This window comes from Periplaneta americana, chromosome 5, assembly GCF_040183065.1.
Source record: "Periplaneta americana isolate PAMFEO1 chromosome 5, P.americana_PAMFEO1_priV1, whole genome shotgun sequence".
Lineage (NCBI taxonomy): Eukaryota > Metazoa > Arthropoda > Insecta > Blattodea > Blattidae > Periplaneta > Periplaneta americana.
In genome coordinates this window covers 99,265,111-99,289,740 of record NC_091121.1, presented here as the reverse complement: position 1 = coordinate 99,289,740, position 24,630 = coordinate 99,265,111, and the positions used below count along the sequence as shown (strand labels likewise).

Below are 24,630 nucleotides of genomic sequence, written 5' to 3'. Positions count from 1 at the left end.
AAACGGAAAAGTCACCATATAAGATGTTGGCATTAACTACCTAGTTGTAGGCCTATAAATTACATTTGCTTGAATTGCGACAATGAAAAAGGAAACAGACATGAAATGGAATGGTGTAGCAATTTACTTTTCCCTCAACATATCAGCTAGATAAACGCATAACCGGATTTACGGACGATGTTGTTATCCTTGAAGAAATATTATTCGTCACTGTAGCGACGCTTTATCGTATTGTACTCCTATGTACCTTCGTACGAAAATTCAGAAATATTTCATTTTGAAGTAGACATTCTTCTAATCACTAGGCGATTTTTTATATGTAATTCATACTCTTTGACACATGGTACACCGGTAATTATAGATATTTCAGTACCACAATAAGGCTGAAGTACCAAGATAGAAAAATTCAAGACAAAAAATGCAAGAAATAAAGATCATAAAGCCAGGAAAAGGTAATACATATACAGAGAAATAAACCAGAAATTTAATCTGCAGAATAAAAACGTGAGCGTCACAAATTTCACATAATATACAGGTGATCTGTTTGGATATAGATAAAATAAAAACGTCGTAAAACATTTACTACTGAACTTAAATTGTTGAAACTTTGTGCATACAACACTGAAAGATGGGAGATTCCTCAGAGCTCAACATGACCCCCATTGCGCACCCTGCACAACTCATAACGGTGATGCAATTCAGCCCATATCCGTTGTAACACAAGAGGGATGATTTGTTGAAAAGCCTGAGTAATTTTTACTCTCAGATCATCAATGTTCCTGGGTTTCTGTGAATATACAACGTCTTTAACAAAATCCCACACGAAGAAGTCAGGAGGCGTTAGATCTGGGGAGTTTGGGGGCCAAGCCAAGAGATAGCTGCTTCTCGTACTGGGTTTCGCCTGCGACCTCCTACATGTTTTTAACACAGAATCTGTTTCTACAAATGTTCGATGCCACAACATTATGGAATCGTATTTAAGTACATTACGCACACCATACTCACGTCGAAATTCCCTTTGAACTCTTTTCACACTCTCAAATTTAGCATACCAAAGAACACATTGTGCCCGCTGCTGATTTGTAGTAGCCATTTTAGTCATCTACGATTTTAATTTGTCCTTTCAGATTATTCAGTGTTGAATGTCATATATTAAAAATTCCATCTTTTAATCATAATATAACCAGCAAGAAATTTTTCCTACTATCATAATAGCTTTATAATAATAAATTAATATTATCCATACGCAAACGGATCAGACTGTAGTTCTGATGCATTTACGTGTTTGGTAGAAAAACTACTCTCTTGGAATACTTCGAATGTTTTTATCCTTGACGTTTGCACAAGTGTTGTGCAATGTTAAAACATGATAGGAAGTATCAAGATGTTACAAACTTCGCCCTAATCCACAGGCATCCAATAATACGTAGAATTGAAGCATGCTTATAAATTAAAATAATCGAATTCGTTAAAAATCGGTATGAGGCTTTATGCTAGGTATATGTTTGCCGAGTCTCTGTAGAACCGAACTTCGTTTTGCGTTTGTTCAGTCTTTCCCCTTTCTTATGTTTGGTTTCTTTTTTCTTATTTCCTCCATTTCTGTGCCTTTATGCCTTTGTTGTTATTCATATGACTAAACGTTCACAAAAATTTAAGTATAGAGGAGAGTCGGGTAGTATCGGACATCGGGTAATACCGGACAGTGAATTTCTTTCATCTACCACACGATGATAGTACCTGATTGACATGGTTACGTTTCTGTGATGTCGCATAGAGAAACGTAACCATGTCATTCAGGTACTACCATATGGTGGTAGATGAAAAAAACGCACTGTCCGATACTACCCGATGTCCGATACTACCCGACTCTCCCATAAGTAAATAAAGATATATTAAAAAACGCATATGATCATAATATCGGAAGATATATATATATATATATATATATATATATATATATATATATATATATATATATATACATATACTCAGATCCTTAAGGAGTTTAAAACATGAAGGGATGGGAGAAGAGGACACTAAAATATTTTCATAACCACTATGGAACAGACATGACAGGCCTCCTACTGCAGAGTAAACATCGAACTTCGCCATACTCGATAAAATGAACCGAACATAGTGTCAGTAATTGACGACGATAATGTGTGGTAAGAAAATGAAATAATTATATTTGATTTATTAACAGGTTGGATATTATAAACTAAATAATGTGTAGTATGAAAATGAACATATTTTACTTATAAACTCGTTGGACATTATAAGTTATGAAAATAAAACAATTATTTTCATGTAAATAGGAATTTATTATATATTATGCTGTTAATGTTAGTCTATTTTCATCACTATATAGTCTCACATCTATTACTGCTGAGTAACTGTGATTTATTTTAATATTGAGGTGAAGAATGTAATTAATCTTTCTGTCGTTAGTTGGTATAGTAAACACTTTTATGTATTAAAAATATATATATTGTGCTTCATTTACACGTATATTTCTGTTGATGTTCAATAATAATAATAATATTGTAATAAAAATTATTTCTGCTTTCAATTATATAAAATTTTACAAGATTTCTTCTAAATTCTTACTTAGCTAAATCTTGAGGAAGAGGGGAAGATAGGAGAGGTCAACGAACTTGAAGGGCGAATTCGAACCAAAATGACATAACTGGTGAAACAAAAAAGTCTAATACAAACATGCTCGTTTTTGCTTCCTTTTCGAGATAAATATTGTTCTATATGAAAAATATGATAACGTGTTTTTGAGAAGCCATTCATTTAATTCCCAATATGCTGGGTCATTTTCAGAGAGCAGTGCATTATGATAATAAGCTATTGAAAGAATATTAGTTTTGTCCTTAATATGTACGTGCAGAATTATGATCCGAACAAATATAACGTTTTAAAATTCCTTTGCAGAACGAAAAGTTACATTTGTTCGAATTGAATTTCTTCATATTTAAAGATTAAAACTGAAATTCTTTACATAATTTATTATCATAATAAACTGTTTTCTTAAAATAACTGAAAATATTAGGAATTAAATCAATGGCGTTCGCTACAGAGTATGAAATGATTTACATAAAACAATATTCATCAGAGTGCATCGTAAGTAGTGTAATTAATTTCAGGGCGTTATTCTCTGAGATAATTTAATACACTTTGGTCTCCTTAGAAGTAGCTCTACAGTGTTGGCGATTGAAAAAGTCTGTTTGTATATTAAGAATAAATTTGAAAGAAAATGGTATCAACAAAGATATTATATGACCTGTCTCGTGCCTTTAATTGTGTATCGCATGTAATTATTCTTTTGGACAGGTTCAAGCATTGTGGTTTACCAGCCATAGTCCTTCTCTTTGGTTTGGAGTAAATATACTATTCAATGAAAACAAAACTTAGTCTGCTTAAAAAACAACAAAGCTGAAAATGTAAATCTTCTAGGTATAACTCGTGATAATAAAGTAATTTCGAATGCCATACAGATAATATAAGTTCAAGGAAAAATTGTATCGTGGCCGGGTATCGATCCCGGGACACTTCGCTTAACGCACGAATGCTCTCCCGACTGAGCTACCCCAGAGACTATACACCGGTGTCGTGTATAGTCCCTGGGGTAGCTTAGTCGGGAGAGCATTCGTGCGCTAAGCGAATGGTCACGGGATCGATACCCGGTCCCGGAACAATTTTTCCTTGAAGTTATTCAAGCCTGCTTTACAGGGAGCTATACATGAAAGCCAGATTTGCATAAGATAGTTAAGTAATCGATTATCCAAAGCATTGTTTATTTTGTGGAAATAACAACCTATTGCAACGTAAATATTCACTTATAAGGTACATGCTTTTTTTAAAGTCATTTTGGTTCACCAGTGTAGTTCAGTCGACTAAGGCGCTTGCCTGCCGATCCGAAGTTGCGCTAGGGTGCTGGTTCGATCTGCTTGGGCTGGTTACCTGGTTGGGTTTTTTCAGAATTTTTCCACAGTCGTAAAGCGAATATCAGGTAATCTATTGCGAATCCTCAGCCTCATCTCGCCAAATACCATTTCGCTACCACACTTCCATCGACACTAAATAACCTAGTAGTTGATAGAGCGTCGTTGAATAACCGAGTAAAAAACTCACTTTAATACGATCTTAGATTATGGAGTCATGTCCCAAACATTAGTCGAATCTTGATTCAGTAAATCTTGTTTATTGTCAAGGTAACAATTGACGGACATAACCGAGTATAAGTGTATGTTGTTACCCTTGACAGTGAATTTTTAGTATCGGTGGCAAGACATGACCTTCTTGCTTTATAAGTTCCGTATTTGATAAGATGTAAGGCATTAAACACTATGAAGTATAAACACGATTATATTGGTTATTAGATGCGAAAAATTCGCTCCGGCGCCGAGGATCGAACCCGGAACCTTGGTTCTACGTACCAAGCGCTGTAACCACTGAGCTACGCCGAAGTTCAATCCACAGCACCGGATCGAACCCCCTCCTCTAATCATTTTTCCGTTTGTGGCCTGACTCCATGTTCGACATATATGTTGACATATATTACGTCAACTGCCATTATACGAGGAGCGCACTCAATTGAGTCACTTGGCCGGGATTCCACAGTATTATGTACTGTTGGGCGAAGAATCTGCGTAGAGATTAATTTTGTTACTTTTAACGATAAGTTGCTTTCTTTTACCGCTCATTACGCTTTAAAGCAGTGGTCATCAGCACTCGCTGAAGTGGGTTAAGGGTAAGCGGAGCAACGTGATTTGCCCCGTCGTGCAGCAGGAAGAAGTACAGAGCATACCCGCCAGCAGCCACGGATGCACCATAGTGCAGACTCTTCTTCGCGTGTAACAGACGCTAGCCCGAGAGGGCAATATGCTTATGGCCGTTGATTTAAAGTATATCAAATATCGAATGTGGTAGTCCTCTTCACAATATAAAAATTGGTCTTCCCATTTGTTTGTGAAATAATATATATATATATATTTTTGTGTGTGTTTTTTTTTTTTGCTTGCAAATTTCCTCAGAAAGAGACATGTTTGTTACGTTAAACGTTACCTCTTCTAATACGAGACGCTACAGGAATACAGCATTGAGTACGGTAAAAATGTCATTCGCCCCGTTGGGAGGAAGTGGTTTCCAAGACTCGAACAGAGTCCGACGAGTGCCACTTATGCTCCGTTTGGCCATAGTTGCCATGGCTTATAGGGTAGAACAGTCTCCCACAAAATGGTTAAAGACTTCAACAGGTAGGTGTATCCAAGATATCAACTTGGAAAGCGACGAAATTGTAAAAACTAAAGCCATGGATGAATAATAGAATACGAAACTTATTGACATTCCCGTCTCAAACGCTGGAGGCACTAATGTAGAAACTGATCTCCCTGCCACCTGTTTTTATAAGGATAATTAATTACTCCATGCATCTAACAGCACTCCCAGTAGCGAAAAGAATAACTAATTACTTATTCCGCGCATCTAGCAGCGCAACAGGTGGCGAAAAGATTAACAATGTGCATAACATATACTTCCTGTATTCTGAAACTTCCTAATTTAAAATAAAACATTTCAATTTTTATTACTTACATCATCTTCCACTGAAAATTCTTATTGGAGCCATTAGGAAGATGAGAGACGGTCTATTTTACACTATGTTCCATTACAACTAATTACAATACGAACAAAATGGGAAAGAAAAGAAAACAAAAGCTTGGATAATTGAAATTGTATTGTTAGGGTATTTAGTATTTATTTATTTAATCTAGTAGAGATAAGGTCATCTGGCCTTCTCTTCCCCTCTGACAGAGGATTATAACTTACTAGCGTAGAGTGCACTGGAAAAGTCTGCAAAATCTAGTTAGATAATTTAAATCATCGGTCTCAAGGTTAAAACTGCTCTGGGCAAAGCATCGGTAGTCATTGTGAAACCGAAGGAACCCGATCATAGAACGATATAACCTTGAGAGCGCTGCTTGTAACGCTTTTGTGATAAGATGTACACCCACATCACCTTTGATTCATAACATGTTATTAACGTATTATATTTCATGTACACTTAGCGGCAAAAAGAATGGGCCGACTCTTGGTCGATAGAAATGCTAAGTTCAGTCGCGCGGTTCACTCTTGTAAACGTAACCCACTGCAAGGCATTGCTGTGGTGTCTCTTCATTGAAAGTCGTCCGTCTATAATGTACTCAACCTTGTGAGCAGTGTGTGGCCCAGTGGTAAGAAATCTGACATTGTGAGTTCGCCTCTCGGTACGGTAGAATTATATTTTTAATTTTAGTTTTTAATTAATTTATTAGTTTAAATGTGAAATGGCATTTGTTAACAAACTTCGTTATGCCTGCCTTATAAAAATATTATTGCCCATCTCCTGCGGGCTATTAATAGGTGAGACCTGGCCTGTATAAACAAAAATACCTGTTTCATATCCTAAAAAACCGGACGCATATCAAACACAAATAAATAATTAAATTAACAAAAACAAACAATTTTTTAATATATTAACAAAACAAAGCCTGTGGTGGGGACTAGTATCTTGTCCACAAACCACCTGCGTCAACAACTGCCCTCATTCTGCGCGGCATGGAGTTCACAAGATTATGGAACAGGTCTAAATTCTTAGCCCTCTCCTCCCACGATCTAGAACTATGTCCCACAATTCCTTAGGTGTCCGAACGGATGGTTATTCTGCCCAATTAGAGCGTAGGATCCTTTTGACTGCAGCCCACAAATTTTGAATCGGATTGATATCTGGTGACTTTGGAGGCCAGTCGACTGGGTCGACATCACGCCTCCTCGTAAACCATCTTTCAATCCGGTTGGCGGTGTGTATCGGATTATTATCCTGCTGGAAGAAAAGTGTTCCTTCTCGATATCGTTTTCGGGCGGAAGGGATCAGTACATTTGCCAAAATGTGTTCGTAGACTTCTGCCGTAAACCGCCCGTGGATGCGTTCCTGAAGTCGTGCCCCACCTTATGACATCCACCCACAACACGCCACCCTCACGCAACCCGACTTCTTAATTCGTCTCACGAAGCGTTCATCGTATCGGTGGCCATTCATACAATAAACTGGGGCAGTACTATCGTTGCTATTGGAGACAATTACCTCGTCGGAGGAAATGACATTTCTCCAATCGAAGTCCTATCGGAGAGTAGCATACGCAGAATAACCTATGCGAACCAGGGCAATGAGTTATTGTTTCTTTGCCATCTTCAGGCGTAATGACGAGACAGAACGTTGTATTAACAGATAGCAGTATTGCTTGAAAAAGAGAGGGAGGTTTATTATTTATTAGAGTTTGGGCATATTCTAAGAGATATCGCCACATAATTATAGCTTTGCGAGACATATGATGGCAAATTTGTAATAAAAAAAAAGAAGATTGGGGGAGATTCGAAACTTGAGCTACTACTATCAACTTGTTCAAGAGACCAATGGCGTAACGACTTACTACTGTGACTGTTAATGCCGGTTCGGCATAATACGTGGTTTTCCTCTGCATATTCGCTTTGGTTGATTTTGTATTTATCAATTTTATTATTATTTCACTCTTCAGAGGCCCTGATGTATCTAGAATCAACCCGCCATTCGATTTTATTACATATTTTAGACTCTTAAACAAAATACAGCAAATTTAAATGGTTTAATTATGTGTTATCTGGTGAACTATGGCTTTAACGAGACGAGCATGCACAATGTTATGTCTCTGGAACTTAGAAATTGTCGGCCGGCCCATTCTTTTTGTCGCTAAGTGTACATAATCCGTGACACTTTAAGTGGTCTCTGCGTAAGGAAAATGAAAGTAAGCTTTGTGAATGGATATATTCCATGCACTGTGTGTGTACCCATTCATATTTGGGAATGATAAATAACTTGTACATTGTAATATTCATGTTAAAGAGCCTCAAAATTAAAATTAAAAGTGTAAAATATTAAAAATGACGAAAGCTAATTAACAATACAAAATTGTATAAATGAACACTCATCACACACATTATATACTGTACATAACCTATACACATTATACATAACCGAAAATGGAGTTGTAAACGATTCAAAATCCTTTTTAAAAAGATTGAACTCCTTGAATCTATGCTCAAATGATATTCTAAAATATTTCAAAATTTCACTGTATCTAGATGTTGCTCTTCTGTTAAACCAAATAACCCTTTAACGTTCCCGAGTTTCAGCTGGACTTCCAATAACGTGAGCCTCATGATGAAAGATTAAATTTTATCATACATGTCAGTTATTAAGCTGTCTTTCTCCTGTCGGCTTTTGACTAAGACGTAGTGATATGACTAAGAAAGGCTAAATCTTGTATCCATTCCTCATCAATAAGCTCTGGTACTGGGTGCTTAAAGACTGTCTAAAAATTCCTTTATCTCAACTTTAATAGTTCCACTTTCTATAAACAAATAATCTTTTTCCAAACTTTCTCGTAACGCATAGTTTTTAGATTTCCTAGTCACTTCAGACAGAGCCATTTCTCTACGGAAAGCAATGGGTAGTGACCGAGTCGATCTGTTCATATTATGCGGTGTTTGAAGTCACTGGCACGAACATACCCGAACGCTTATCTAGCTGCCCTCGTGAGGGCAGCGTTTTTCCGGAAGGAGCGAGGTCTGCCCGATTAGCTCATGTTTGATACCGCTGATTTAAATAATTATAAATACCTGCCTTTGGGCAGAACAATGAATGAAATTATACAGGGACATCATTTTATTTTTACTAACATTTTTAACATTAACCTGGCTATACTCGGAAACACTGTTCCTCCCCCCCCTTCCATTACAGGAGTTTGGAGTTGCTAGTGCAATATGTAAACAAATCATTTTAATAGCTATAGGAGGAGAGAAAAGTAGTGTATCCATTTATGTTACAGGGAAATATAGTATTACTATTTTCAGTTTGGTCATTACTTCACAGTATTTTATCAAAAAACAGTAGAATAGTAACAATTTTTTTTCACAAACTCAAGTCTCCAGGCGGTTATATATATATTATGTAATGTCTACTTTATTCAGCATATTACTAACCTAATTTATTCCTGCGAATTTTGTGAGCACTTCCGTAAGAAACCCCAATTTCTACAGCTAACTTCTTGACCGACTTATTACGACCTCGCTGCATCCTTTCCCTAGTATATTCTACAGCATCTTCTGTCACCTTTGTTGGCCATCTTACACTTTTTTTCCTTTCTGTACACTCTGTTGCTCTAAATTTATCTACCAGATTAATGACAATTCTACGAAAATATTCCGTAATTATATAATCAGGAAATTGTGAAAAAAAATAAAGAAAAACTGTTGTTCACATTCGGTTACATTGTAATTCCAGTTTCCATTATCGTCTTTCATACCTACAAATAGTAAAACAAAACTCTTGTTTAAATAATGCTGTCAAGTACCGTACCATATTATAGGGTACCGTACTTTCGGTAACTCTAATCTTCACTTGTGCTAAGTCCACACAGATAAATTCAGTTATGCTACACACCATACCTGTGTGAAAATAAACTTCAATAATATAAGCTCTTTCTTCTATAGAAAACGCAACATATTTCTGAAACACATTGTACTTTGTGCTGTTTACTTCACTGCTAGCAACAGCGGCCGTAAGTTTGTGTGACTGACGTTAGCAAGGACATTAGTGAAAGGGGTGGGAGTCAAGTACATTCAGAAGCGCAGGTACAATAAAAATTGAAGTAAAAATAAAATGATGTCCCTGTATTAGTGTGTAATGTGTTACAATACATTCCACAACACTATTTTTACAGTTTCTAGGAATATCACAGTTTAGCATACACACATATCACTTACATCCAGGGGCAGAACGTTTATTTCGCCTTCTTGGCAAGTTTCTGACTTCCATCTTGTTTTCTGAAATAACGGTCCCTAACGGATAAGTGGAGAACTGTGGGGGACCTACCAATCACGTAGTTCAAATGTTCACCACCTACGATATTGGGCGCTGGTATTGTTACTACGTCCGCGAGATGTTAGATGGTACTGACAGCAGTTTCGCATCCCATTATATTCATCCATGCTCAAGCTTTAAAATAACAGTCGTCCACAAATTGAACGAAACGGACCATGTGCCTAGAATTCAATACAAACGATAGAGACGAAGTCCAGTTTCTGCCTAGAATTTAAACTAAATATTTTATGCATTAGAGAGAATGGTTCACCACTGTACAATAACGGTTAGCACGCCTAACCATGAAACCAGCTCGCACGGGTTCAAATTCTGGTTCGGAAAAGTTACCTGGTTAAGATTTTTCCCAAGGTTTATCCTCAACACAGTAAAAGCAAATGCTGGGTACTTTTCGGCGCTGGACCCTGGATTCATTTCGCTAACATTATGAAATTCATATCATTCAGACGCTAGATAACCATAGCAGTTGATTAAATGTCGTAAATTAACCAATTAAAACTATCACAGTTCCGGCAATTATTACGTCTATAAGATAAGTAAAAAATTGCAGAATATTTTATAATTCAATGTGTGAGTCGTGATTCTATTGTCGAAACAAGACGTGCTGGATGACTGCTAAATGGACTGTTATTTGTAAATGCCACATTTCGAACATGGCGTACAAATGCAAAGCAGCTTCCAGGAGTAGGCTACACCGATTATATTTGCTGTGTTCTTGTCAGCAATTATAAAGCATGGGTTATCGACAGTTAAGGTAACCGGGCATGTGGACGGAATCCCGTACATTGTCAAAATATTAAGTCCGAATTGAGTCCGATCGCAACTCTTTCGGATTTTTTGTTCGTAAACATCAGTCTGTGATACAGTATTTCACAACACTGATTTGTGATAAGTGATTATCAACTTATGTGTGTACATGGTAGATGTGATGTAACTGTTCAGGTTAATTAGAAAATTAACATGGAAATCTACATAGTTTGGCAACAGTGCGTCGCCGGCTCACGTACCAAAGCAAGCGCGCGAATAATATATAATAATATATTTACTCCATATATGAATTAAATTATTATCGGAGATCATCAATGCGTAATACAACCATTATTGATCAGACTTTTTGTATTTGACGGATAATGGAGAAAAATGAGAGTATAAGAGTAGAATACATCAGTTATTAATAGATTTCAAAAAGGCATTTGACAGGGTTAAGAAAGAAGTTTTATATAATATTCCTATTGAATTTGGTATTCCTAAGAAATTAGTTCGATTAATTACAATGTGTATTAGTGAAACGTAAAGCAGAATCCGTATAGGCCAGTTTCTGTCTGATGCATTTCCAATTCACTGTGGGCTAAAGCAAGGAGATGCACTATCACTTTCACATTTTAATTTTTCCCTAGAATATGTCATTAGGAAAATTCAGAATAACAGAGAGGATTTGGAAGTGAACAAGTTACATCAACTGCTTGTTTATGCCTATGACGTGAATATGTTAGGAGAAAATGCATAAACTATTAGGGAAAACACCACAATTTAATTGAAGCAAGAAAAAAGAGATAGGTTTGGTAATAAATCCCTAAAAAACAGTATATGATTATGTCTCGTGACATAGTAAGAAATAGGAATATCAATATTCGAAATACATTCTTGAAAAAGTGGAAAACTTCAGGTATCTTGGAGCAACAGGAACAAATATAAATTATACTCGGGAGGAAATTAAACACAGAATACATATGAGAAATACCGGTTATTATACGGTTGAGAAGCTATTGTCATCCAGTCTGCTATAAAAAACACTGAAAGTTACAATTTATAAAACAGTTATATTACTGGTTGATCTGTATGATTGTGAAACTTGGATTATCACTTTGAGAGAGGAACACAAGCTAAGGTGCTTAGAAAAATATTTGTGGTTAAGAGGGATAAAGTTACGGGAAAATGGAGGAAGTTACGCAACGCAGAAATGCAAGCATTGTATTCTTTACCTGACATAATTAGTAACATTAAATCCAGACATTTGAGATGGGCAGTCTATGTAGCACGTATGGACGAATCCAGAAATGCATATACAGTGTAAGTTGGGAGACCTGACGGGAAAAAACTTTATGGGGGGGCCGAGATGTAGATGGGAGGATAATATAAAAATAGATTAGAGAGAGGTGGGATATGATGGTAGAGGCTGATTAATCTTGCTGAGGATAAGGTCCGATGGCGGGCTTATGTGAGCGCGGCAATGAACCTCCAGGTTCTCTAAACGCCATTTGTAAGTAATAATAATAATAATAATAATAATAATAATAATAATAATAATAATAATAATAATAATAGTACACAAAATTCAAAATACCGATAATTTAAATTGTAAACAATTTTAATAATAACACAATTGACAAAATTCTACTACTTTAAACTGAATGAATGAATCTTCATGTGTCGAATACCCGCTTCAGAGTCATTTTATCCCACCGACAACTGCCGCCAGTCTCGTCGTTCGGTGGGCCTCCCAGTCGTCCTTCAGAATTTCGTTCTTCGATTGTCCCTTGCCTCCGTTTACTTCTGTACCGGAGATCATCGGAGGAGAGCTTTATTCGTAATCTTCGATTCCTCCGTCAGTAGTATTCGCTCCGCTGAGCAGCACTACTCGTAATACCACTTAAAAACCGTGGTAGCGTCAAATTACATACCGGATTCACTAGTAGTTTTAATTAATTTTAGTGAAATGTTTTCAAATCTGAAGAAATTTTAGAAATTGGATTCACTATACCGGAAAGAATGTGTAATTTTCTTCGGAAATTCAATTGATGTAACGTTTTGTACACAGTATTAATCTCGGGACTTTCCCTGTATCCTTCTTCAGATTAGAAACCGGTATAGTCAGGACTACCTAGAGAATGGAGATAATTCCCTTTCAGGACACACACAGTCTGACAACTTGAAGCAAGTTTTCTTACACAGGTATACGCTTATAGAAGGAATGTGGCTTACATCTGTAAGTATCTGAACTTAAACTGGTCTTTAATTGCGATTAATTAAGAAAATTTATAGTCTGTTGACAGGAAAACATAAAAATTAAAGATACAGTGCATAATACTTACTTCACAAATCTAGTATTTTTGCTCATACATATTATGAAGATAGTGCTGTAATATTACAAAAAAGTTTAGTTGTAGTCTTCCATTGTTAACAAAACGAACGTTTTCTTATAAGCTACAATCTGTCTGATATTCTTCTCATCTGAACAAGTTTATAAATTTGTACAAAACTGATAAAAAAATTTTTTTTATTAAAGTAAGATACATGAATACTTGACATGTTACCCTGAGAATAGTAATGTTATAGTACATTATGCAACGAGCTTATAATGGTAGTAATTAAGACGCGAGTATGTTTATGAAACGAGCGCAAGCGAGTTTCATAATTTTCATACGAGGTCTTAATTACCATTATAGGCAAGTTTCATACGACTTTTTATGCTCGACCATATTTCTAACTTCGAATTATTCATAAGTATTCATGTTATTGTTATCTGAGTGAGAAGCGGAACTGACCTTGTGCAATAGCCTAGCTCGTAAATTGTGAGATGTGCGCAGACGCGAAAGTATTGATTATTTTCCGAGAAACAAATGTCGACGACCTTCATATAGTCTAGAGAGTAAAATAAACATTGATCTTGATATAAGCTTGAAATTGAATTAGACATTGAAAAACAAGATGACAAATTGAATTCATTTGAATATTATTTACAATTAACGCTAATTATTATAATAACAGAACTGACTTTATTTCAAATGTAGGTTATTTATTGTGCAATTGGTGAAATCGATACTTGCGCTTTCATATTGCTACAATGGTATTTTCTGATTGGTGGAACACCTGAACTTTAATGAATAGGTGTACTTTAATGAGGTTCATTAAAGGGCTGCTACCAAGTGTATAATTACTACATTTCGGCATGGTCGAGCATAAATTAATTTATTGACTTATTTATTTTTTATTCATATATATATATATATATATATATATATATATATATATACAAATATTTACTTACTTACTCACTTGCTTACTTATTTAATTTATTTGTTTGTTTGTTTACTTATCTATGTATTTATTTACTTCTTGGTTATTTATTTATTATTTTTTTATTTAAGCTTTTATTTGATTACGGCATATAACCTATTATGTACAACATATAGGAGTTGTAGGCCCATATAAACTGAAAATTTAAAAGTTATATTATGGAAACTTATTAAATAAAATTACAAACCAAAATTAGTATCAATACTAGAATAATATAATAATAATAATAATAATAATAATAATAATAATAATAATAATAATAATAATCATATGTAATTGTAAGCAAAATACTGATAAGCGAATGAAAATATAGATTAACGAAACATATTTAATTAGAAAAAAGAATTCAAATATTACTTTCTTGAAATAATATTCATTGATTTATATTATTTTCGAGATTAAGAAGCTTACATATAATGCAATATGACTAAACATTACATACTTAAGTAATTTATAATATTTATATCCTAATTCTGAGGTAAGAATAGTGTAATGTGGATTTCTTCAAAACTGCCACTAAGTATTTTCATCGTCGATGCTTTAAATTGTGGCTTTTTTAAAATAAGAATCAGTACGCTCTGCTACATACTCGTACATACAACCATGTGAATGGAGGTATGCAACAACAGACCATTTAACAATTTGTGAGATTGAGATTTTGGTGTCATCTGCAAGCAAATAGTTGAAACTATCCCAAAAAATACCTGAATATTTAATATCTTATTTTACACTCTGAACATTGTGTTTGAGTTCTTGCTTTATTTTCTTCCATCCATTTTTATTCTGCGATAGTAGAATAGTATTTAGTTTTTTATTGAAAAATGTACAATTATTTTAATACTCGTTTAATGATAAAAATGTTTTGTTTGTTTTTTAACTTATTTTATGTTAAGCTCAGCGTCGGTTAGTTTTGAACAAAATTAATACTTTAAATTTATAATTGAATTCAAATAAATATCTAATTGCCCCTAAAAAGTGATTTTACTGGTTGGTCTGTTGTAGGATAAAGCTATCTCGGTAATGAAACTACAGAATTTAATGGAATGAACTTCAATTAAAAAGAAACACAAAGGCAACAGAATCAAATTTTCTAAATCTAATAGTTCTTGAGATATAATACAAACAGGATTTGTGATCAGTAGGCCTGTGACATTGAAGCATGTGTACAGTGATAGAAAGCCAGCTCACTACAGTCTACAGTCTGCACTGCACAAGAGAATAACACACACATCCCTCTGAATAACTTTCTATCTTCATTTAACTTCATTTCAACTATTATAAAATTCCATTCAACACATGTGGGCTTAGATGTGTTGTCTATTGCGTGTTTAGTTTGTAATTACAGTGAACAACAAGATGCATTCTCAAAGTTTCGAAAGCGAATGCGTGTCTACTACTGTCTAGTATGGATTTGAATGCAAAAACGCTGCGAAACGACAGGTGCATATGTGAAATATTTGACATAATTCAATTCGAAATCACCCGACAGAATATTAGCTACCTGACAGAGTGAACTGTGATGTGTACTACTTTTCTGTATGTTGTTTTCAACGTAGTTACTGTCTTTAACATATAGGATGCTGCATCGGTAACAATTAGAAGTACTTTGTCATGCTCTATACCTAATGACCATAATAACTGCATTGCATATTGAAAAATCTCACATATTGTAGAATTGTTCACAACATTTATCACATCACACGACAGTAAGTATAATCCAGCAGGGCCTTCCGGATCCAGAGCCCTAACAATGACATTAAATACATGCCGTCTAACATCATCCGTCATCTCATCAATTGACACCAGATGTGTTGGTTTGTCAGTTTACCTCTGATCTCAGTAATGCATGTGCTGTAAATATTCTCGATATAGTACTTCCGTAACGTAGTCTGATGTGTAATTTCTCTTCTAGTGTATTTCTGTAAAAACTTGCGGGAACGCCGTATTTGCGAGTTTGCTAAACGATATGCCGGCAGGTATAAATGCCTTACACATGTCTTCATAAAATGTTGAATTTGATATAGGGTCCTTCTACACATTTCCTTGTTCCAGCCGTTTATGTTGCATTGTACTTACGTGCCTTTGAACGTTATATTCCTTGTTTTTAGCAGACATAATGCTGACATTGCAAAGTCTACAATACAGATTGTTATTTAGAATGAAAAATACATCTGCACCATGCAGTGAAACTAAATATTGTAGTTTTCGAGACGTGTTTCTTTCCTTCTGAGCCATACTGCGGAGCGCACTACACTTCACGACAGTTTGTATTATACTTGAATGAACTGTACCGCGGCGTTGTGTCGTCTCCGTACACACATACACTTGCGTACTCTGTGTATATTCTGTAGTGAATTGGCTTCCTTTCACTGTAAACATGCTCCAATGTCACAGGCCTAGTGATCAGACAGTGTGTTGGTGTACATCAGACGTATTGGTCATTTTTTTACTATAGGCATGTCAAGGACACGGCCAAGATTACGAATTGTTGTCTATCAGATTTCACTTTGCGAGCGCTGTGGTTTGAACGAATGTTGTAGGGTGTAAGAAACACACTCAGTAAGGGGTGTATGTTGTACATGGAATAAGTTTGTACAGTAATGTGAAGTTAATACTAGGCTATACAATAGTTATTAATAACAATTATTTCAAATTATAACACAAACAATAAGAACTATTACTATATTGTGAATTACACTACCCATTCATTAATAAATGCGCAATAGGACATATCGTGACACCATTTCAAAATTTTTACATATTGGTGAATTTTTCAAAATAAAACTTAACTAAAGTATACTTTGTTTTTATACACATATACAGGGACATAATTTTATTTTTACTTCAATTTTCATTGTGCCTGAGTTTTTTAATGTACTTCACTCTCACCCCCTCTACCAGTAAACTTCCAACCTCCCACCACACAGAAACAAGGCCGCGTGTGCAGTGAAATTCGCTTTACGGCCACAGTAAATAGTACTGAATTAGTGAGTGTAGTATGTTTCATAAATATGTTTGTGTTTTCAAGTGACGAAAGAACTTTCAATATTGAATCATATTTTCGCACGGGTACTGTCGTCCGTTTGCCTACGTCGCATCCCCGTTTCCCCCACCCGCTTCTGCTCGCCCCTCTGTAAAGGCTAGTGGCTGGGCTGTCTTAGGTCTTTTCTGAAAACTTTAATTTCTGTTAGGAATTGGACGTCTACGTAATATTATATAACTGTTTAATATAACTTAAATAAATGGGTCTCGTTAAGTAATTAACTGTCACGTGATTTCCCCCCTTTCTACAACCCTGCGACAAAACCAATTGACGGACATTAGATAGCATGTCTAAGTCATTTTATCTTTTCGGATCGGGCAGAAGTGAAGATTGAATTTACAATACCTAAGGTAATCTTTTATAGAGTAGGTACAGAATTATTTCAACATGAGTTACTAGTACGAAGTACGAACCTGGTAATTAGAATTACATACAATAGTTTTAGTGCGATAATATGCACATTAGAACTGAAGCCTGTATCGAAATGAACGGCCACCATTTTCAAAAATGTGTTTAAATATCGATATTATGATTATTTTTCAATTTAACTTCATTCTCTAAATTGTACGCTAATGTGTTGTAGACAGAATAATATATACTGCATAATGAATACGTCCGAATGGATAGCTCAGTTCATGAGTAAAAACACGTATTGCTAATACAGTAGTGTATTTTGATTAAACAAAAACCTAATGAAAATTATCAAACTCAAAATCGCGATATTTCCTAGTTTACGTAGGCTAAATGGTAGAACTACTTTTCTTCCCTCCTATACCTAGTACTGCCCGTGTCTCACGTCCTGAACCGAGAGCTCCCTAGTGCTTATAACCACGCCTCTTAGGTCTGCTCGGACCGACACGGCAGCTGCAGCGTGCGGCACGGCAGCATATTACATGTGCTGAAAACATTAACTTATGGCATTGCAGAGGTCTTTACTGGTTATAATACTGGAGACTCCAATCGTGGTTACCACTATTGCTATTGTCTCTGATGGCGATGGCGATGTTTGTACACACTAGGCCACTCTTCGTTCAGTCTGGACAATTGCTGAATTATTATAGAGCAGCATTTCTCAAAGTATGTTTCGCGGTTCCGTGAGCCCTATATGATTTTAAATTTTATTTTATATTTTTTACTTGGTTATTTAACGACATTGTATCAACTACTAGGTTATTTTGCATCGATGGGATTGATGATAGCGAAATGGTATTTGGCGAGATGACGTCGGGGATTCGCCAAAGATTACATGACATTCGCCTTACGGTTGGGGAAAACTTCGGGAAAAAATCGAACCAGGTAATCAACCCAAGGGGGAATCGAACCCGCGCCCGAGCTCATCTCTGGATCGATAGGCAAGCGCCTTAGCCGACTGGGCTACTCCGGTGGCTATTTTATACTTAGTGGGTACTATAAAAATATATAAATGTTACGAAAATATGAATCAATAACAACATGAAACCACCGATAATAATAATAATAATAATAATAATAATAATAATAATAATAATAATAATATTCCAATAATATGCGTAATAACAATATGTTTAGGCCTAATGCACATCTAAAACGGAAAATACCCATAATAATTATCACTTTCATCACTGGATTCTCTGCGTATGTGTCCACTAAAACAAAATACCGAAAAGATAAAATACAAAGTATAGCATAAATGAGACTACAACTTTCCGACAAAAAACCAGATTGCAGGCTTAAAAACCAAATACATTCGTCCCACTGAACAGAATTATTGAGAAACTAGCTCTCACTTGTCTGTTAACCATTAAATACTAATAAAATATTACAAGGATTCCGCAGTTACACTTTAGATTAAAAGGAGTTTTGAGGTGGAAAAACGTTTGAGGAACACTGCCATAGAGGAAAGAGTTTACGGATGTGTACACGTGATAACCGTAATCGCCATTAGGTCGATAATCTAAAGTAGAGACTGTAGTCTACAACTGGTATTAGTGTTTAGTTACAGGAATTGATAAGTAGGACATAATTTGTTTTGTGAGGGGACAGCCTATACATTCGCTTGTCCATGGCTGATCTTGCTCCATAGCTGACGAAAGGAATCCTGAAAAGGCCGATGTGTTGAACGTGGGGTAGTAGGCACGTGTGGTACCCAGGACCTCCCACTCACCCCCTCTGCATCTTGCCCCGCAAAGAAACAGCTCAGGAAGTGAGGCACGGGCAGTAAAGTGATTTGTTTTAATATTGTGCCAGTATCATCGAACTCCAGTCGTGGAACGGGGTAGCAAACGGTGTTTCCGGTTCTCAAGCGTTAATCCAAAGGTATAGTCAGGTTAATATTAGAAATGTTAGTAAAAATAAAATGATGTCCCTGTACCAGCATCCGGGTTTGTCCTTATTCTTGCAAGTTTGAATCTTTTAAATTTTCGTCATTTTCTGTAGAAATAATTCTTCAATGTGAGTCTTGCTGGAAATTATCATCACAATGGACTACATATGAGAATCTCTAGTGCTCCCCTCTCGTAAATTTCATTCTATTCCATTACTACCTGGCGTCGAAATGTTCAATTTCTAACTTGCCGCGGAATCAGAGAGCAGCTCTATGTATACTGTCTAGGTTGAGTTTGCATACATTTTACTATTAAAGAGCGAACATCATTTGGGCGAAATAAAGCAAACATCGAAAATGTCTTTCCTACAAATAACACATATATTTTGCCTTCATTAAGCCCTTCAGAAATTTTGTAACTTTTATTATTGGGACTGGCTTTTAACAAATTCACAGAATGATAATAATAACATAGCCTATTTGAAATAGGACTTTGGAGTTTTCACTGAAATATTTCTATTCTCTGTGGAAACAGCCACAATTAATTTGTCGATCTACTTTTGAGACACCCTGTTATATTAGTTCACAAAGAGCTACATATATAGGTGTTAAATTCAGAAAATTAAAATATATTCAATTATGCAGTTATGTCTCACATTGAATACTCATTACACAAAAGTTTAATATCGAAAAGAGTTCCTGCGTATTCAATGAAAAGAAGAGGTTGGTTCGGTATAACTGTAAATTTGTAATTTAAAAAGATGAGTCCACCGCGTTAGTTCTGTTGTAGCGCGTCTGCCATCATACTAAACGATGCAGGTTCGATTCCCGGCGGGGTCAGAAATTTTCGTGTAAAATTTGTACTTCGGGACTAGGAGAGGTGACGGTGCACAACTTCTGATCACTAGATTGTGCACCAACACGCCTCGGTTAAATACCAAATCTCTCCGCAGTATATGTGAAGAGAAGGCATACAGTATGTGATTCGTCCGTCGGACATGATGCGGGAATTTCTCAAAACTGGCGTTTATTCCAATCGATTTCGTCCGGTCAGTAGTGTACACACGATTCGATTTTTTTTCCGGTACTTATTGAAATTTAAGTTACACATGGAAAACATCGAACCGTGTGTGCACAACTTCTGCAACATTTAAAATACAAAACATAATTGTTTTCCATTTAAGAAAAGAAAGTTGACTGTAGTGTTTTGAAAATTATTTCATGTACAAAAAATACATTACGTGTATCAGATATCCCATTCGATGTAATTTAACTTGTAAATGTCGATTTGTGTGTATATAAAATATTTCACACGCTATCGGAGGTGAAAGAGTTAAGTAGGCCACTCTGTGTATGTGTGAGGATAACTATAAGACAAACTTGAACTCATCATATTTAACTCACAGATTGGCTACTTAGTTATAAATACACAAATCGCAGCTAGAGCTATAATTTTGTCTTATATCGTGAAAATTCTCTTCACAGTCACTACTTGCTGTTAGTGAAGCAGATGACCAACCTTACTTAACAACTGATATAAAAAATGCTTCTGAAGTTGGGAATTCTGAACAACAGTACACAACTATGGGCGTTTTTATAAGATATGTGGATCCTGTTGTCTACTCAATCTACCTTGTCGTCGGTTTCTTGTTGAATGGTGCCGTTATTATTATGTTCATTCGTAGCGAAGAAATAAGAAAACCTGCAAACGTCATGATCTTGAATCTCGTTATCTGTGACATCCTGAATATTGGAATCAGCGGTCCTCTACAGTTCTTGTGCTCGCGTCATCCACGTGACCTGGTGATGATTGGATGTAAAGAAGATATGGCAATTAGACAGACACTGAAAGCGGCCGCTGCTTTGTCTTTGGTTGCTCTTAGTATCCAGCGTTTCTTCATCACCATTCCATTTCAACGCCACAGCTCAAACACTTCAAATATCTATCTCGCAGTCTACATCTTGGCCATATGGCTTCTAGCAATGTTAGTATCACTTCCAGCAGTGTTAGTAATGGGAGTGTATACATACTTGTGCTCCTGGACCGCACAAGATCCGTACCCGACAAAAGTAATGGTGTTAATCAATTTTCTTTTCTACTGTTTTCTTCTACCACTTTTGATGTTTGTGTTTAGCTTTGTAACTGCTAGAAGATTGAAAAGAAGTGTAAAGGAATTCCAAGATACAGTACAAAACCAAAAAAGAAACAGAAGTGCAAATGTTGTGATTTTTTTGTCTGTATTGTTCGTTATTTGTTTTCTTCCTTACGAACTGTGTTGCGTTGTGTTGTTTTGGATCATACCAAAAATTACTCAAGACTCTGTAGGCCTTACTTTTGTGATATCGAAGTATTTCCTCTTCGCTAATGCATGTTTTAATCCCTTAGCTTTGTATTTCTGTAGTAAAACATTTAAGGCATTATTTAGAAAATATTTCTTTTGTTGTAGATGCAAATGTGTTAATATGAAATAAGTTGGAGTACAGTATTTTATAGGCCTAATTTATAATTTCAGAATATATATATTTACATATATTTCTTATTTCCTTTTCTTTTCATAATTATCCTACTTGATTGACGTATAATATTCTTCTTCTCTGTGTTAATATTGTCAATAAGGCAATAACTAGAGACGGCAAAATATGAGATTTCATATTCTAAAGTATTCCTTCTAGCGGTATGGGAACCAGGATTTTCACGTTTCACTATGTGCAGAATTGAATTAACACCAAAAGAGTTCATCTTAATATATAAAAGAGAATGTGGGTATGTATGTATGTTCTCTATACAAATCTACACGCTTTGATGAATAGGCCTATGTGCCAAAGTTTGCACATTTAACCTTCATGACCAGGAGAAAAACATAGGCTATATTAAAATTGTTAAAATGGATGTTAAGTTGATTAAAAAAGTGAAGAATAAAAATGAATATGATCAAACATTCGTGTGTAATACTAAAATGCAATCATCTATAGTCAATTGTTCTTTATTATTGTCTGTTGTATTCAACATCGACTTTTCAGGAGGCCATGGAAATTATAACACGTATTAAATAACTTTGTTGATACACATCATGAGGGCTAAAACTGGATAATTCATGCAATAAGTATCTTTACGGTGTTGTAGATAGTGAGCAGATTGTTTTATCTTGAATTCTTCGAAACCACAAGGAATGCTACTATATAATTTAATACTTAATATTGAATCACCAATAGCACTATTGCGAAATACTGATCCATCAAAATTATGCAATGGAACAATAATTGGGTGAAAAAACTCATTCAAAACCTAAGAAGTGACAATATTAACCGGCAAAACGAAAGAAGATGTTTTTATCCCACGCATTCGTATGATACTCACTAACATGCCTTTCGATTTTAAGTAACAGCAATTTCAGTGCGACTTGCATTTAGTAATGGCCATATTGAAATTAAGCTCAAGGACAGCCGCTTAAAGTTGCAGACATTAACTTAAAAATTCCACGTTTTCAACATTCTCAACTATATTTTACACAAAGAAGTAGGAAAAAAAAAAAGATTCTACATACATCAAAAAGCACTTCGATGATACTTGTGTCATATTGCTAATGTAGTAGGTATGTGAATGTACGTAAGACGACTGAAAATAACACACTATTAATTCTAAAATATATGTCATGAAAAACGTAATATTAACTGTCAAAACGAAAGGAGAAGATGTTTTTATCCCGTGTATTTCTATGATACCCACTAAAATACCTTTCAATTTTAAACAGTTGCAATTTCAATGCGACTAGCATTTGTAATGGCCATTTATTAAAATGAAGTTCAACGACAGTCGCTCGAAGTTGCAAATATTAACTTAAAAACTGCGTGTCTTTCACATTCTCAACTATATTTTATACAAAGGAGTGAAAAAAAAAAAAAGATTTTACACATATCAAAAAGCACTTCAATGATACTATTGTCATATTGCTAATGTAGTATGTGAATGTACGTAAGCCCACTGAAAATAACACTGTATTAATTCTATAATATACGTATTGTTTTTCATGTCCGAAAATGTGTTACTGCAAAATTCTAACTGTATAATCATGTTGCCAATGTAATATGTTATGCGTTGTCGAAATAACAATCTCTTAATTTCTAAAAAAAAAAACCGGTATACGTCTCTCAGAATATTAATCTTTATGTTGAAAAATGACTTATTGCAAGTTTACATTATATCTGGGTCATTCCATACAAAATTTTAAAATTTGTAACGTCAAGTTCTGGATTTTTTTTCAATATTCTAGTAAATGAATGTCATAATAATAAATAGTTAAATGGCCTAATTTGAACTTCATCTCGCCAATGGTTGAAAAGTAATGAACGGTGAAATATTCGGAGAGTTGATATGTAGACTATTGTTAAAAATATTATTAAAATGAACGCTTCATTGTATCAACGTACAAATTGTGCCAATACAATGATGACTCTATATATTTAAACTTACTTCTGAGTTATTATGGATTTTTACTTCCAGAGTGTATTAAAACTTACAGTGAAATAAAGAAATGTTAATATTTTAAAATCGAATATTTTTTTATTGTACTCTTTTTTTTTACGGTGAGATATACAATTTCTTAATCTATTACAAAAATATTATGATGGGATCTCTAATACTTTGGGAAATATTAAATAAACCAAGATTGCAAATGTTGCCATTAAGAATCAAAGTTGTGTGTACGTCACGCGCTGATACCAGACACCCACACGCGTGCTTAGCGATCGATATGACAAATGCCATATGTTGCGACATCCGCTCAACGGTACGCTAGTAGTTTTCACGTGAGGGTTTGTTTTTCTCCTGTTATAATCTCAGCGCAACTTTTTCCCTTCAGTTTAGAGGGTGATTTTGATCTGTTTTGTCATTGTAACTTTTTCCCTTCAGTTTAGACGGCGATTTTGATCTGTTCTGTCACTGTAAGTTGTAAGTTTTCAATATGCCTAAATTAAAGACGAAAAGTTGGAGTCATCTGTGGTGTTGCAACACTTTCGGATTTTAAAAACATTCGTCACAAGTCTGTAAAAGAAAAGTCACAAGTAGCATGTGTAAAAAGGTCCCGAATTTAGTGGTAGGTGATGCTATTTGAGAACGCTTTTTATATAAGATTTCAAAAATTGAAATAATTAGTGAAGTTGCTGGAACTGAAAGTATTGTCGACAAATCAACAAGCGAAGAAGAATGTTTACAAACAGAGGCGGGAAATTCAACAAGAGAAGAATCATATG

The 24,630-nt window shown here is 35.2% G+C and overlaps 2 protein-coding genes across 4 annotated transcripts in view; one reads left to right on the top strand and one right to left on the bottom strand.

Annotated features, from left to right (window-relative positions):
* The window catches only part of LOC138700043 (neuropeptide CCHamide-1 receptor-like), a 172,226-nt gene that overhangs the window by 80,576 nt on the left and 67,020 nt on the right, over window positions 1-24,630 (bottom strand). The gene's annotated exons all lie outside the window — the stretch shown is intronic.
* Window positions 12,846-23,929, top strand: LOC138700039 (neuropeptide CCHamide-1 receptor-like). Its single transcript, XM_069826334.1, has 2 exons — window positions 12,846-12,944; window positions 20,866-23,929. Exons 1-2 carry the CDS (start codon window positions 12,930-12,932, stop codon window positions 21,850-21,852), a joined length of 1,002 nt encoding a protein of 333 aa, XP_069682435.1. The 5' UTR covers window positions 12,846-12,929; the 3' UTR covers window positions 21,853-23,929.